At 46.7% G+C, this 16,558-nt stretch overlaps 1 protein-coding gene across 11 annotated transcripts in view; it reads right to left on the bottom strand.

The window, feature by feature from the left end:
- The window catches only part of caska (calcium/calmodulin-dependent serine protein kinase a), a 209,068-nt gene that overhangs the window by 82,400 nt on the left and 110,110 nt on the right, over nt 1–16,558 (bottom strand). For all 11 annotated transcript variants that reach the window (XM_076263321.1, XM_076263327.1, XM_076263323.1 and 8 more), the window contains exon 3: nt 1,673–1,778. In XM_076263321.1, the coding sequence (XP_076119436.1) occupies nt 1,673–1,778 (106 nt within the window). The remainder of the gene's footprint in view (nt 1–1,672; nt 1,779–16,558) is intronic.

Here is a 16,558-nt window from a genome sequence, read left to right as displayed (position 1 = left end):
TGCGCATCCAATCAAAAACATGGTACCCCAAAGAGTATTGTATGGGTTTGGGTAAATACAAGCCCCAAAGGATAGCATACCTGGTGATGGTGTTTAAGACACCACAACCACTGCTTGACAAGCTAGAGGATTAACCATGATGCCTGATTACTGCCTTTTCTTCCAACCTTGAATCGCCACTTGTAAGCTCGCTGATTACAACACTTGTTAGATAAGAGTGTCTAAGGAATAGTTGTGGGGGGAAAGCCATAATAAAAGGGAGGAAGGCTGAGGGAGAGACAAATAAAAAGAGGAGGATGGAGGAAGGCTGAGGGAGGGACAAATAAAAAGAGGAGGATGAATAGAAAGAGAGAGCGAGAGACCGAGAGAGAGAAAGAGAGAAAAGCTGAGGGCAGACAAATCAATACAGATGAATGCTCTTTGACATTCACTGCTCTGACTTTTATTGAAGCCCCTAAAAAATTTGGCTGGGGCCCAGTTTTTTTCGGGAGGTGAGCAATCCCATTAAAAATGGTCACATCAATTATTTCTAACTTGCTCAACTGCACAGCAAATCGTGTAAAAAGTGGACCCGGGCCCCTATCACGGCAACGCTGCACGCCCATTAATTGGGCCGTCGATCAGAAAATGAGACGAGTCATCGTTCTTGGCACACATCCACTCGAATCATCTCTCTTCTTTCACCCCCCCCCCCCCCATCTCAAATGATGCCTCTGTGACTGCCCCTCGCCTACCACAGCCCTCAAGTTGACGTGACTGACAACTGAAGTGGAGTGACCAGCGTGGGTCTGGATGCTCATGAGGAGGACCCATCCCCATCCCCTTCGCTGAGCTTCACTCTACACACTCGATCTCTGGCTCTGCTGGTGGTCCACTGCTCATGAGGAGGACCCATCCCCATCGCTGAGCTTCACTCTACACACTCGATCTCTGGCTCTGCTGGTGGTCCACTGCTCATGAGGAGGACCCATCCCCATCGCTGAGCTTCACTCTACACACTCGATCTCTGGCTCTGCTGGTGATCCACTGCTCGTGGGGCTCAGATCATTAATGGTCCTACTTGCATGGGTAGCCCATGTTGGGAATAAAATAATCATCTACCCTATACGTCAATCAATGCTTCCTATGAAATCCACTTGCTAAGCAATTAAACAAGTTTAAAAAAGGGGGCAATTCCACGCAAAACTGTCACGTCCATAACGCCAACTTCTAGTTCTACAACCAAGTAGAATGAATGCTCAAATGTCAAGTAATCATCATTCACATCATACCATGGCGTTGTGTTGGTGTTATGGACGTGACTATTTTGCGTGGAATTGCCCAAGGGGTACTTTTTTTGTTGTCGTCTGTTGTTGTCTGAGGAAAAAAAAACAAACCAAACCACTCACCACAACAACAGCGGCTTTAGAATGTGACTTTCTTTTCACTCAGAACTGTAGCAAGCTATTGGGTAGTGGAAAGTTTTTATGAGCAAATGACACTTGGGTTTGGGGTCCAACCACAGCTCGCTATCAAAACGTCCTCTGCACTAGGACTGAGTGTGAGTGAGGTCAGCTGAGGATCTGCTTCTCTGTATCTTTTTTTATTTGCTGTTTATTTACAGTAGGGAAGTTATTTAGGGAAGTTGACAGAGGCAATCCAAAATGATGGGTTTTGGGGGCAGGATACTTACAACTCGAAGACCATGTAGAGCATGCCATCTGAACTGTAGGTTTCCAGCAGCTCCACAATGTGAGGGTGCTTGAGCATGTGACAGATACTGGCTTCTCTTTTGAGATCTGCAGAGAGAGAGAGAGAGAGAGAGAGAGAGAGAGAGAGAGAGAGGAAATGAATAGATAGGGGAACATAGGATGGAAATCAGACAGAAGAGAGAATAAAGAGATGATGGGGTAGAAGAGAAAAAAAGAGACATGATGGTTAGCTGTGGTGTAATGGAACACATTTCATTAGGGGTGATCAAAAATTTCTCATCGGTCTCTCTGCTTGGATAGAGACGTTCACACCTTTTTTTCCATAATTTCATGCGATTCATTAAATGGAGGTCAGATTTGTCTAACTCAATCACGTTTCCCCTTCAGCCGGTGGAATTCCCTTGCTTTCTCTCCACCCACTGATGAGGCGCTCATAACCCAATAACCCAGCCCTCCGCCGGTGACAGAAAGACTCCCCTCAAATATGAATGAGATGAGGGCAGGGTGGGGGTGGGGGGGGGTGGGTGTGTGTGTGTGTGTGTGTGTGTGTGTGTGTGGGCACATCTCTAAAAATATACCCTTGCTCAGAGAGAAGGATGACCCTGATGAAAAATACATCAGTGGTGGAGTTGGTGCTATTTCCTGTGCCAGCATAGGCAGGTGTGTTGGGGTGGGGGTGGGGGTGGGGTGAGGTGGGGGTGAGGTGGGGAGGGAGAGAGCACAGATCTTACGGCTTGATACTGGGAGTCTATGGATGATGGTGCAGATGGCTGTGTACACACAGACACAGCTGTGTAGTCATAGCAACAAAGAGATACAATATTAACATTTGGAAAGACACACACACAAAAAGACACACACACAGACACAAATGCTGCATCATTGCTGATGATATGAGGACTACGAAGGGAAGGGCCTAACAGGATGTGTATGGTGTGAGCATTCTGCATATTAGAGAAACCGTAGAAGGTCAATACACACACAGCACAATCACGTAGAAATGTAATCAATGAGTGACCACCTGCAGCGTTGTTGAGAGCTGTTCAATGTCTGCCATATTATATAGCAACTCAAATCATGGCTTTTCAGACCAGATACTCTTGACCAGAAGTAAAGGATGTACGCCCCTATTCTGATGCAGTCTACAATGTTACTGAAGTCTAAAGCTAATGTACAGGATGTGCTAATGGCCAGGATGTGGCCATGTGCGCACACACACACCAGCTTAAACATAAGAGGCCAACTTCCTCAGAAGATGTCACCTTAACCTGACAGCTGAACTGAGGCCTCTTCCTGTCCTTTACTATAGAATGATCTGCTCTGACACACACACACACACACACACACACTATACTATAGTGTGGGTCAGCAGTCGCTGGCATGTTGTTCACATTAGAGAGAGGAACACAACAGCTTACACAAGCCCACACCACTCTTAGTATGGTATGACGATGGTGAGAAAATCAGAGAGAGCGCTCAGATGGTGTGCAATACAAACTTGCACACCATCTGAGCTGACCATGAACCATAGCCTTTAAAAACAATCCATTGGCCACCCACATATGGCCTCCAGTCCTGTCTGTTAAAATATGAGTGTAACTGGGCCACAAATAAAAAGCATAAGTCCCCATAGGAAGGCACGCACAGCTACATACACATACTGTATCCTTGCATATACACATACTGCTACATATATCCAGCTACATACACATACTGTATCCTTGCATATACACATACTGCTACATATATCCAGCTAATCCTTGCATATATCCAGCTACATACACATACTGTATCCTTGCATATACACATACTGCTACATATATCCAGCATATCCTTGCATATATCCAGCTACATACACATAATGTATCCCTGTATCCTATAGCAAAATATTGCATGAGTAACCCTTATGGTGAGGCATACATGTTCTTTCTTTCTCTCTCTCTCTCTCTCTCTCTCTCTCTCTCTCTCTCTGACTCTCAAACTCTCTCTCTCTCACTCACACACACACAGACACAAACCACACAAACACACACAGACACACACCACACAAACACACACACAAACACAAACACACACACAGTGAAAAAGAGAAACTTACACCTCATAGTGAGTGTAGAAGGCTGCAATGTGGGCGGCAAATGTGCAAACACAAACCTGTGCAAGTGCAATGCTGAGGGAATACAGCTGCATTGTCTGGTGGGTCTGGCTGTGTGTGTTTTTTTGTGCATCTTGTGTTTGAGTGTGTGTGTGTGTGTGTGTGAGAGAGAGAGAGAGAGAGAGAGAGAGAGAAGGGGAGTGTGTGGGTGTGTAAAAAAATTGGCATCAGTAGTTCTGCTCACCGCCACATGGTGGAGCTGTGGAGCTCTAGCAGCAGGGAGTGCCGCACGCGCAACATCGGCAGTCTATTTATAGGCAGTGGGCTAGAGGGCCAGATGACATGTAATGCAGGCAGTGCAGTGAAGCAGCCACTTTGAACAGTCATGTTTTCACACATCCCGATCTAAGGGACAGGAGCTCTACCTAGATGCTCCCCATGCTCAATCCCTCCCTGGACTGGAAGCATATCCGACTGTCTGTGAGATTTTGGCATAGATCATCTTTCTCCTTCTCGACCAAATTGCTGTTATCATCTGTCACCATTGCTGTCATCATCATAATCACCGTTATTATAACAAACATCACCACTATAATAATTACCTTCACCGCCCTCATCAATATTATGGCAATCACCAATGTTATCACGTTTTTTCTCACTCGAAGTAGCAAAGACCATTATAATCACCAACACCATCTTCCTCTAGTAGCATGATTATAACTGTCATCTCCATGGTTCTAATCTGTCCCCTTAGCGTAGTGGCATCAGCCAATTAGCTTCCCTGGTCTCCTGCTCCGCTTAAAGCTCCAATCATGAGAATCAACACACAAACAGCCATGTTCCATTTAACAATCATTTAATATGCTCTTGGGATAGGACACAGTCATTAAATCACTATTATGGACATTGAGCATTACATCCAAGGGAGCATAGCAAAGGAAGAGGGGAGACCTCATAACCAAGGCTGAAAGAAAGGAACATATCTGTGCCTGAAATTACCATAAAATGTCAAGCCATTAAATGATATTATCTATTTTCATATTTAAAATGGTAGGGCCCACATCTGAATTCCAGCACAGTGTCTGAGAGCTTCATGTCCTCCGCAAAGCCACCGCACTGGCACACAGAGGAGCATAGATAGCTTAGCAGAAGCTTAGCACAAGCTATGCATGAGCAGTGGGAATACACATGGAACACTGGCACAGGAAGTTTGCTTGCAGTGTTTGCTTAAGGGTTTTAGTTGATTGCGGTGCCTCTTCCGGGTAAGTGGAAATTCGAGGAATAAGGGCTTTGGACTGAACAAGACGCAACAAAGTCCTAAAAAAAAAAAACAGAAGACATCCGCTTGTATTTGATAGGGTTTGTGTTTGTTTTGGTTCCTGCCCCTCAGTGGCATGCTTTCATCTGTTGCAGGGCTCGTCTGAGGTCACGGAGGGACAAAACAAAGTGTGTGTGTGTGTGTGTGTGTGTGTGTGTGTGTGTGTGTGTGTGTGTGTGTGTGTGTGTGTGTGTGTGTGTGTGTGTGTGTGTGTGTGTGCGTGTGTGCGTGTGTGTGCGTGTGTGTCTGTTGTGGTTTGTGTTTCAGGCCCAAAGGTTGGCTTTCAGGTGTACAGACACTTGAACAAGACTCAGGCCTAGTCCACACGTACCAAACCGATCTTTTTTCCCTCCGTCTTCCCTGGAACCGTATCAAGAATATTTCCGTCCAAACAGATCCATCTCAACACAACTCAACACGTTATTTCATATCCCAGGCCTATAGGTGGCACTGTTTGTTACAGAAATTGACCAAAGCTTGTGCGCTGTGTAGGCCATATAAACAGACAGAGTAGTCTACAACGAAAATGGCTAGTGCAAGGAAACCAGAATTGTTTGTGTGGACTTATAGTGAACTGTCAACTGTAAAACTAATACACTTCATTTTTTACGATTTGTGAAGGATGCAGTCCCATCCTTTATTTGGCTAACGCAGGTACACACAATCTCCTTTACTTTCTTTGGTTGTAGGATAGTCAGCGATTAACATTAGTTTTGACTATCGCAAGTGCATAGGCTACTAAAGGCTAGGCGTACCCAAGTTCTAGGCTATTCCGTCGCCACATTTATAATATTGCTATAATACATACGTTTCAGGCAGTGCATTTACAGGATTCGTTTGGACGCTCGGCCAAGACGAAGCAAAACCTCTGCGTTTAACCCAAAAAGCGTCTCCGTGTGGACGGGCCCTCATTCAGATGTAGTTAGTCACTGGTGCCTCCAGACTGAGATGTGGCAATAAGACACACAATGGGAGCTAACGTCTGCCGGTCAGTGTGGGTCAGTGTGTGTTCTGTCCCTCACGCATGTCCTTGTGGAGTTGGGTGCTGCCACAACACCCTGCTTCTCACAATGCAGTCAGACGGTGCAGCTGTTGCCTGCTGGATTGAAAACAGTGTGACTTGAGCTGAGAAGTGTGTGTGTGTGTGTGTGTGTGTGTGTGTGTGTGTGTGAGTACGCGCGCGCATGTCTAAGACAAAAGGCTGTAATTGAGCCAAGTGCTGCATCAGCAACTGTGGATGTGTGACTTGTCAGAACTTAAAACAGGAGCGTGTGGAAAATAACCCCCGTGTGGCAGGCCTATCTGTACTTAGCACAAACTGCTTACGCAGCCCCGGCGCCAGCGCCACCAGGCTACTGTAGGGGGGCAATAATATCTGTCCATTACCGGAAAGAAACACCACCTGCAGCTAGCCACGCTAATGGTTGTTTAGGGAACCACAATGAGCATAGGCCAAAGGCCCCCAGGAGTGAAGTAGACCGAATCGGTTTCCACAATCCCAACTTTCTACCCCCAAATATGGTATTCCAGAGAGAAGAACAAAAAAGAAAAGACACACACAAAAAAAAGAATGTGAACACTGATGCAGAGATAGAGTGCCATGCTCCAAAGCAGGGATTCCCGTGTAGAGAGACACACTTAGCGTTGTGCATGTCAGATGACGGGGATGAGGGAATTTGCTGCCTTTAAAGTCAGCTGTTTGCGAGGATTCTGGAAATGAGTCATAACAGGTTTGAACACGCAACACTGGAGACTAAAACAAGCAAGACAGCAGGGGATGAGGGCCTCACAGATACAGAAGGTACTACATGCAACCACCCACCAGCATCACACACACACACAGAGTGATGTATATAGCCGACTTTAAGCACACATACACAAATGCATACGGCTCTCTCTCTCTCTCTCTCTCTCTCTCTCTCTCTCTCTCTCTCTCTCACACACACACACACACACACACACACACACACACACACACACACACACACACACACACACACACACACACACACATGAGAGAGAGAGAGAGAGAAAAAATGTCCACCCACGCATGAAAATATATAGGCAAGCACTAAGAATCCCTCCCTCCCCCCATACATACACAAAAGACACATGAAGGCAGTCAGGCATTCACACACACACACGCACACACACACACACACACACACACACACACACACACATATGCGCACACACACATATGCGCACACACATATGCGCACACACGCACGCACACACACACACACACACACACACACACACACACACCAAATGAGATGCAGCTGTGCACTGAAGCGGCAGCTTAATTGTCAGTCTCTGTGGGTGCAAGGCCACTGTGCTGATTGCTCACTTTCTCGCCCTGCTCAGTCTGCTCACTAATTTTGAGCATACAAATGTGCAGCACACACACACACACACACACACACACACACACACACAAACACAAACACACGCACGCACATACACAAACACATGCACAAACACACACACACACAAACATACGCGCACATTGCACAGACACATACATAGATAGATAGATACTTTATTGATCCCCAAGAGAAATTCAAGGCATGCAAGACATGTCAAATTTGACAATTTGTCATGCAAGACATGTCAAATATAGGCAAGCATGCCATGCTAGAATTCCCCCCCTCACCCTCACTGGGATCCATGGAGCCCATAGGCTATCCCAGGGGGGCACAGTCTATTGATGACCCCATAAAGGGGCTCGTCCACTGGGTGAGTAGTGGCTGCTCACGACACCCTTGTTTCCTTTATTTAAAAGTTTATCAGAAAAGAATAACGGAGGCCAAGAAGAAACTGTGCAAGTTGAGAGCTTGTCTATATATGTGTGTGTGTGTGTGTGTGTGTGTGTGTGTGTGTGTGTGTGTGCGTGCGTGTGCGTGTGTGTGTGTGCGTGTGCATCCCCATGGATACAATACAGGGCCCTTTATGGGGTGGATGTGCGTTTATTGGTCTGGGTATCTGTGGTGTTGCGGCTGTGTTATTGCTCGCGTATACTGTGTTATTACTCGCATATACTGTGTTATTGCTCGCGTATACTGTGTTATTACTCGCGTATACTGTGTTATTGCTCGCGTATACTGTGTTATTACTCGCATATACTGTGTTATTGCTTGCGTATACTGTGTTATTACTCGCGTATACTGTGTTCTTGCTCGCGCCTACCGTGGCTGTGTGCCTGCTGCCGTCTCCCAGCGATTCACACAGTTGCAACCACAGTCTGCTCTGCAATCATCTCTTTCCTTTTATCTCTCTCCCTCCCTATCCCTCTCTCTCTTCCTCCTCCATGTACCATCTCTCTATCCATCCACACTCCTCTCTATCCCTCCTTCCACAATGGGCAAAAACAAACAACTCATCGCCACAGCAACCTTCTGCTTCGGCTCTCTAGTGACCATACCATGTGACTGGAGGGGAGCAGGTGGGTGGTGGTGAGGGGGGGTGGGTGGGTGGTGGGTGAAAGTGAGGGTGAGTAGGGGTGGGTGGGGGCGGGGGTTGTTGGTGGGTGTGGATGGCAGACAGTAAGGCGACTGATGAGACACTGTTGAAAAATCTCTTCAGCTGGAAAGGCAAATACCCTGACTGACTTTACCTGGGGAAAAAGCGAACAACTGAAAACAACCTCCACTTCTAAAAAGTCAGCTCGGGACTCGGTACAGAACCGTCCATACGAGTGAATGATTTCCACTTGTTCAAACGACTACTCGCCTCTTCACTATCAAACCCAATATTAGAGGAACCCACAGGGGTGAAAAAGTGCAGATAGGAGCAAAACGGTACATCCAATAGACTAATGAAAAGGATCAATACAGGAGACAAGCAAGAGCACTTAGCGTGAATGCCGCGACCAACGACCACACTTGAGCACAGAACAGAGACACAGGTGGCACAGTGCCAACCAAGCCAGTGCACTGCACAAGAACACCACTGCCAACCACCGCAGCTCAGCCCAGATCTCCAGTCTTCATCATGTGTCGGGTTATGACATTCAGCCAGACAGCTGGAGCTGTGCATGGTTGGCAGGTGTGAAACACAAAGGCATTATGGGAAGGCGGAGGACTTGTGTAGGCTATCCAGCCGACTGCAACATTCATCAAAACTGATGGTGTGCTCGTTTTGGGGCTTCGATAACTACATAATACTGTAAGAATAAAATTGTATAATGTGATATAGCTGTACAGCAGCTGCTTAATGATCAAATGCACACGTACATAGTGCATGATGGAGTCAGCCATACTGCAGAAGACCGGCCATTTTGAACCAGCCTGAGGGTTGGTCCCCTAAGCTCTGCATTCACGACGTTTCATTCATTCATGTTCATCTGAACAGATATTCCACCAAACATGTCATGTCTGGTGACCAATTAAAAAGATGGGGCATCATATGTTCCTTTCACGCCTGATACTCTGCATACACTAAGCAGACAAGCAGACAAACATACACACACAACACACACACACACTTTTTCTGTCTGCCTGTCTCTACAGTATCTCTCCCTCCTCCCCCCTCTCACATTCCTACTTCCTTTTTGACACACACATATACCTCATCAGCTCTGGGACCATCCATCTATTTATCCACACACACACACAGTCCATCCAGTCGCTACAGCACCAGTATCCTTTCACTGGCTGACATCCTGAGAAGAAAAGCAAAGGCAGCTCCGCCCCCCCCCTTTGCGTTGCCAGATAACACTTCTCTCCCAGCAGATTCCCCCTCATCCACCCTTCACAGACGAGTAGCCATTTTTATTCCCAGTGACACGATGTGATATATACTGTAAATCCCCTTTACATCCACTGCATACCAATACACCCCCGCCCCTCCCATCTCTCTCCCACTCTCCCATAACTGCATTAAGTTTTAATATTTCCCTGTGCAAATATGGCAGGCTGAGGGAAGCAGCCGCTATAAGCTGGCTGGAAGGGGGGTGCTGGGGAACGCGTGTGTGTGTGTGCGTGTGTGCGTGTGTGCGTGAGTGAGTGTGTGTGTGTGCGCATGTGCATATGAGAGAGAGAGAGAGCGAGATAGTATGTGAGAGAGATAGTGAGGGAGATAGAGAGAGAGAAAGAGAGAGAGAGCGAGAGAGAATCAGTCAGCCTGACATAACTAATAAAGAGCACTGCTGGGAGATTCCTCCAATCACTCAGCCAATTTACAATGCCGAGCCGAGAGAACGCACTTCCACTCATCAGCCCAGGGGCTGGAATATGTGTGCCCGAGCGTAAGACGTCTGTTCCTTCCTCTTCTTCCCTCTTTGCATTCACGTTGACTTTCTGCTCTCTCTCTCTCTCATCTCTGCTTCGTGCTGTTCAGCCCCGTTAGTCTTCGTCCTCCTTCACATGTTCATCTGTCTCTTCTCTCCACCATCATGCATCTCTCTCTATAGTGTGTACATCATGCCTACACAGTGTACAGCACATATGTGGATATGTGGTTGGATGGATGGATGGATGGATAGATGGATGGATGGATGGTTGAAAGAGGAAAAGCAAATAAAAAAACAGGGGCAAAATTATCATAATAACTGTTTTCAGACATGTCCTCCACACTATATGTGGATCTTTGTCAAACGGATGTCTGACCCTTTGGGTGATTCAGATATGATGCTTACATGCAGACATAAACAGAATCTCTGCGTGGTTGAACACGCACATGAACAGAATCTCCACATGTTCTTCGCTTCTTTCAGACATGAGCTCATTTACATGTTGTCCGTCCGAAATACTAGGAGGGGAGTAGTGTAAGAGCCGGCTAAGTTCGGAGTTCCAAATGTCCGGTTATGTTGTTCTGATATAAGACCCAACCGCTTGATATCCGCAGAACATGCAGACTTACACCCATGTCTGAAAGCAGTTAATGAAACTGTCCCCACAACAGCTTGAGATGTACAAACAAAGACACACAAAACAGTGTTTCAAATCCTATGATTAAGGGAGCACAAAACGCTGTGTGTGTGTGGTGGGCGTCATGGAACAAAATGCTGCATAACTGCACACAGAGTCCTGGCCTGACCGATGACTGGCTAACTGCTCCCCACTGCCACCTCACTGGGGCTCGACTGGGGACTCACTCACTCAGTCACTTACTCAGTCACTCAGTCACTCAGTCAGTCAGTCAGTCACTCAGTCACTCAGTCACTCAGTCAGTCAGTCACTTACTCAGTCACTCAGTCAGTCAGTCAGTCACTCAGTCAGTCAGTCAGTCACTCAGTCACTCAGTCACTCAGTCAGTCACTCAGTCAGTCACTCAGTCAGTCACTCAGTCAGTCACTCAGTCACTCATCATACACTCAATCACACATACACTCACTCACACATACACTCACTCACACATACACTCACTCACACATACACTCACTCACACATACACTCACTCACACATACACTCCCTCACACATACACTCACTCACACATACACTCACTCATTCATACATACACTGACTGATTCATACACTCACTCACTCACACACACATACACTCACTCACTCGTACATACACTCACTCACACATACACTCACTCATTCATACATACACTGACTGATTCATACACTCACTCACTCACACACACATACACTCACTCACTCGTACATACACTCACTCATTCATACATACACTCACTGATTCATACACTCACTCACTCATACATACACTCACTCACTCACACACACATACACTCACTCACTCGTACATACACTCACTCATTCATACATACACTCACTCATTCATACATACACTCACTCACTCATTCATACACTCACTCACTCATTCATACACTCACTCACTCACTCACTCACTCATACACTCACTCACTCATTCATACGCTCACTCACACACTCACACTCTTACAGATTCACTTGCTAACTCACGCAACATGCTTAGAGACAGGAATGAAATGAATGAAAATGAATGAATGAGGAAGAGAGCAGAAGAGAGAACATGAGACTGGAGACACAAGAAGAGTTTAAACAAACATAATCAAAAGAAGATGAAGAGACACTCACAGGTAAACATAAAAGGTGGACCCACAGTCGACATTTAGGAAGGCAGAAAGAAAGAGATAGACTGACACAAAGAAAGATAAAAATGAAAGGAAGGAAGGAGGAGAGAAGACAAGGACCATTAAACTTTAGAGTTCCGGCCTCAATAGACATTTGTGGGTCACATCCCCCTGAAAAAAGTATTATTATAAACTCCAACAAAAGAGAAAGTTAGAGGCCCCAGTAGGCACGCGACTAATCTCCTCCTTCTCTTCCTTCTTTCTTCCTCCTCTCTTCCCCTCATGTCTCGTCTCCTCCAGTGAGCCAGAACAGAGTCTCAGACGCGTCACGGCAGTGGGTCAGAGAGGCTGGGTCAGGTGTCCAGGGACACGCACTAAAGGTTGCATGCGTTTATCAATGTTGGTTTAAAACTCTACAAGTGACGCTTTAGGTAGCTGAGTATAGTGTGTATGTGTGTGTGGGAGTGTGAGTGTGTGTGTGTGTGTGTGTGTGTGTGGGTAGGTGTCTACCGAAAGTCTAATCTAAAATAGAATGTGTGTGTGTGTGTGTGTGTGTGTGTGTGTGTGTAGGTAGGTAAGGGGAAGTCTGGACTAAGACAGAATGGGGCCATCTAAACGAAAGATAGTCAGACAAGAACAGGGAACAGACCCACTGTGGAACCCAATCTCATGAAAAGTACCTGCAGAGCACACCTGAGCAGGCCTGACACTCACCTAAACTTCCACCAGAACTTTTACACCTGTACAACTCACACACATACACACACACACACACACACACTATACTACAGGTACTCACGACACGCACAAACTATATTTTCAAATGCATTTGCTGTGAGCTTTCAGGCGTATTGAAACACTTAGCATTCCTGAACTGGACACAGAACCAGAGAACCCTATCAGAACCCAACTGGGTCAGGCATAGGTCTAGAGAGGGTTCCGTTGGTGGAGGGCGCTAGTCAGAAGTTAAAAGTGCTCTGAGTTCCTTCAGGCAGTTTTGAGAGGGTCTGAGAGACAGTTCAGACTACAATGACTGCTGAACACGAGGCAATGTTATCTGCCAGAAGATTTCAGAGGTCTGGTGCCAAGATGGTGGTCTCTGTCAAAGACTTCTAAACCTCCTGACGGCGCGTCTGATGTGTTCTACCCCATCGTCCTAATTTGGTGGGTTTAGCTCTCTGTGGGTTCCGGCATGTTCCGGGTTCTTGCCCTGAGGTGATATTGTCCATCATAGGGGAGTGGTGGGGGTTCTGGACCCAGGGCAGAGGTGCAGTGTTTGGTGGAGGCAGAACAGAGAGATCAGTGGCGGACGGACTGAGGTGGACTGACAGCTGGGCTCCGGACACAAAGCCTGCAGGACTTTCTGGTGGAAAGCACCGGAAGCCTCCAGCCAAACACAGACACTGGCACCGTTCCAATCAGCCCCCCTCAGCCCCTGTTTCATCGTCACGCCATCACTCTCACTGTATCCCTCTATCTCTCCCTCCCTTCCACCTCCCACTCACTCGCTCTCTTTCATTCTCTCTTTCTCTCCCTCACTCTCTCTTTCTTTCCATACCCTCCAAATATATCATGTCACATTCCTGTCAGACTTGGCCTTTGTCTCCCACACAGTGATGACATAAGTGCAATCAGATACAGTGGAAGAGCCAGAGAAATAAAAAGAGAGAGAGAAAGAGAAAGAGAGAGAGAAAGAGAAATAAAAAGAGAGAGAGAAAGAGAAAGAGAAAGTGAAAGAGAGAGATGTCACAGACAAGAGTGAGAGAAAGGCAGACAAAAGGGAAGCAGAGAGGCAATAGTGGGAATCAAATCAAGTCCTCTCTCTCTGCTGCATTTAAAAGAGGAGCTTCTTTTTCTTTTAACAAGAGTGCGGGACAAACTGCCTGACAAGCCCCTTGTGGTTTCATAATCTCCAGCCAACAGTCATTAAATGGCATTAGGAGCGTGTAGCAACAGCCCGAAGGTGGACACTTATCTGGCTCCGGTTAGCAGCGGCGCCGGGGCCTTTTTCCCTGCGAGGGCGGAACAGCGTAGCGGGGAGCCCATGGAGGAGTGACGCTAGTGATGGCGGTGCATAATTAAATGTCATTGCCCACACGGGCTGCTGAGACGGACAGACCGGGAGGGGGAAAGGGGGGCTGGGCGGGGGGGACTTTACTTTTACCTCCGCCAGGACTATGCTAATGCTTTTTCCTCAGCCCTCCTCGCGAGAGCACCACAGATGCTAAGCACGCTCGCTCGCTCGCTAGCGCTGGTGAATAGTCGATGGCGGTGGGCTGGCGCTACTCTGTGAACGATGCTAATAACATTTAGATTAGTGCACGGGCCATTATAGTCAAAGGTGCATCGCAAATGGCCATTATAGTTGAAGGTGTGCCTTGTGTCAGTCACATCTTATGCGCAGTGCATCACACCTCTGGTTCTCACATGCCATTGTTTCATGTGATGACTTGACAGCCTTCTTTAATAAGCTCACAAACACAGAGAAGAGTGCACAAACATGGATAGATTTACACCTTTGCACAAACAAACATATTCAACGTAGAATGGAGATGCAGATAAGAGAAACAAGGGAGGAAAAGAGACACACATGGGCAGAAAGAAAGATATATATAGAGAGAATGTGTGTGTGTGTGTGTGTGAGAGAGAAGGAAAAAGGGAGCAAAAGAGAGAGAGAGAGAGAGAAGATAGGGAGAAAAAGGGAGTGAGAGCCGTAGGCTCCGCTGGTCAGCTGTAGAGACCCATGCTGAGAGAACAGACCTCCATATGGCCCTAACAAACCAAACCTACCACTCCCTTTACACACGCACGCACACACACTCCAACATCTAACACACACACACACTCTACCGAGGGTGGTGGATGAGGGCTGGTGGTGTTGATGGGTGGGTGGGGGCAGATGTGGCCTCTGTGGCTCCAGCTGGGTGGGTGACACCTCCCCTGGAGGAGACCCACTAAGCTGCTGATGCCATCACACTTGTTTAGGTGTCAGAGGGCTGTTGCTGCCACCGCACAGAGTACTGATGCAGCAACATTTGACAATGTGTGTGTGTGTGTGTGTGTGTGTGTAGAGATCAGCAGTACTTGCAAATGCTATTTGGTACTTGCGCACACGTGCACACGGGCACGCACACGTGCACGCACACACACACGTGCACACACACACACACACACACACACACACACACACACACACACAGAGAATCAGAATAGGTGAGAGCATGTGTGTATTTTTTGTACTGTAGCTTGGATGCTAATCCTCATTTAGTAAGTGGCTTTGAATTGAAGCGTCTGCTGCATGAATAAATGTGATGCAAAAATGTGCTTTGTTCTTCTCCTGCAGATCAACCAGTCAGCCTGCTCAGACGATTAATCAGGGCCGCCACTACCTGTGGCGTGGGCACAGATGGGGTGGCACCAGCACCCGCCACGACCCGGGCCACCAGATGCCAACGGCCTGACTGATCAGTGGAGCTATTAGGGCCACTGCTGACATGCCCCGGGGCAATAGACTGAGGGGGGGGGGGCAGGTGGGCAGGCAGGTGGGCAGTGCCAGGGTTAGCAGTTTTAAACCTGCGCTAGTAGTGGTGCTAAACCTGCTGACTTGTGCACAGAGGTTTCCTCATACTCCAGCTTTAATAATTGATGACACAGTAGGGCATGCATCATCATGCAAAAAAATAAACTCAATATTGTCATGGTGTATTTGTCCACAAAGAAAAGTGCTACACCAGGACACTGAATACAGCAGATATGTGGCATTTCTGGGGGCATTTAATTTTAATTACACTCTTTATAATGCTTTACATAATATACTAAATTGTATACCTAATTGTTCAGGTCACAAAAGCTAATTTGATTAGCTGTGTTTTACAGTACATTCAATTTAAAAACTGTGCCAATCCACAGGCAAAGACAGAGAGGGAGAGAGAGAGAGAGAGAGAGAGAGAGAGAGAGAGAGAGAGAGAGAGAGAGATTCTCCTCCACCTCCTCTCTGCTCCTCCACACTCTGAGACAGAAACAAAAGGAGCTGATGAATATGTGGTTTACTGATGGTGCTTTATTGAAAAGAATATTGTCATAAAATGGAACAGAATAGATTTAGAATAGAATAGAGCTGACTCCGAGGCATTCTTGTGTGAGGAATAGAGTTGACAACTAAAAGGACTCATTCTTTTCTGTCCAACACAGAGGCAGACATCAGTGGCTGTACCGCATATCCCTGGTGAACGTGGTGAAGGGGAAGCTCTGGTTTGAGGAAGTTAGTGGCTGGTCTATTTAAGGGTGATCAGGTCACTGGGGTGTTCCAAGCATATTATGGTATATCATGATCTGGTCAATAAAAAATAAACCATTGTTTTGCTAACAATTTAATATTGTAGTCTATAACTGATTTGGTGTTATAAAATATTCTTATACTAACATTACCTC

This window comes from Alosa pseudoharengus, unplaced genomic scaffold (assembly GCF_046254945.1).
Source record: "Alosa pseudoharengus isolate Yale_2024_CS ecotype anadromous, Long Island Sound unplaced genomic scaffold, YU_APseudo_1.1 YU_APseudo_1.1_scf_3, whole genome shotgun sequence".
NCBI lineage: Eukaryota > Metazoa > Chordata > Actinopteri > Clupeiformes > Clupeidae > Alosa > Alosa pseudoharengus.
The sequence above is the reverse complement of the archived record's forward strand: the minus strand, read 5'-3'. Positions and strand labels throughout refer to the sequence as shown.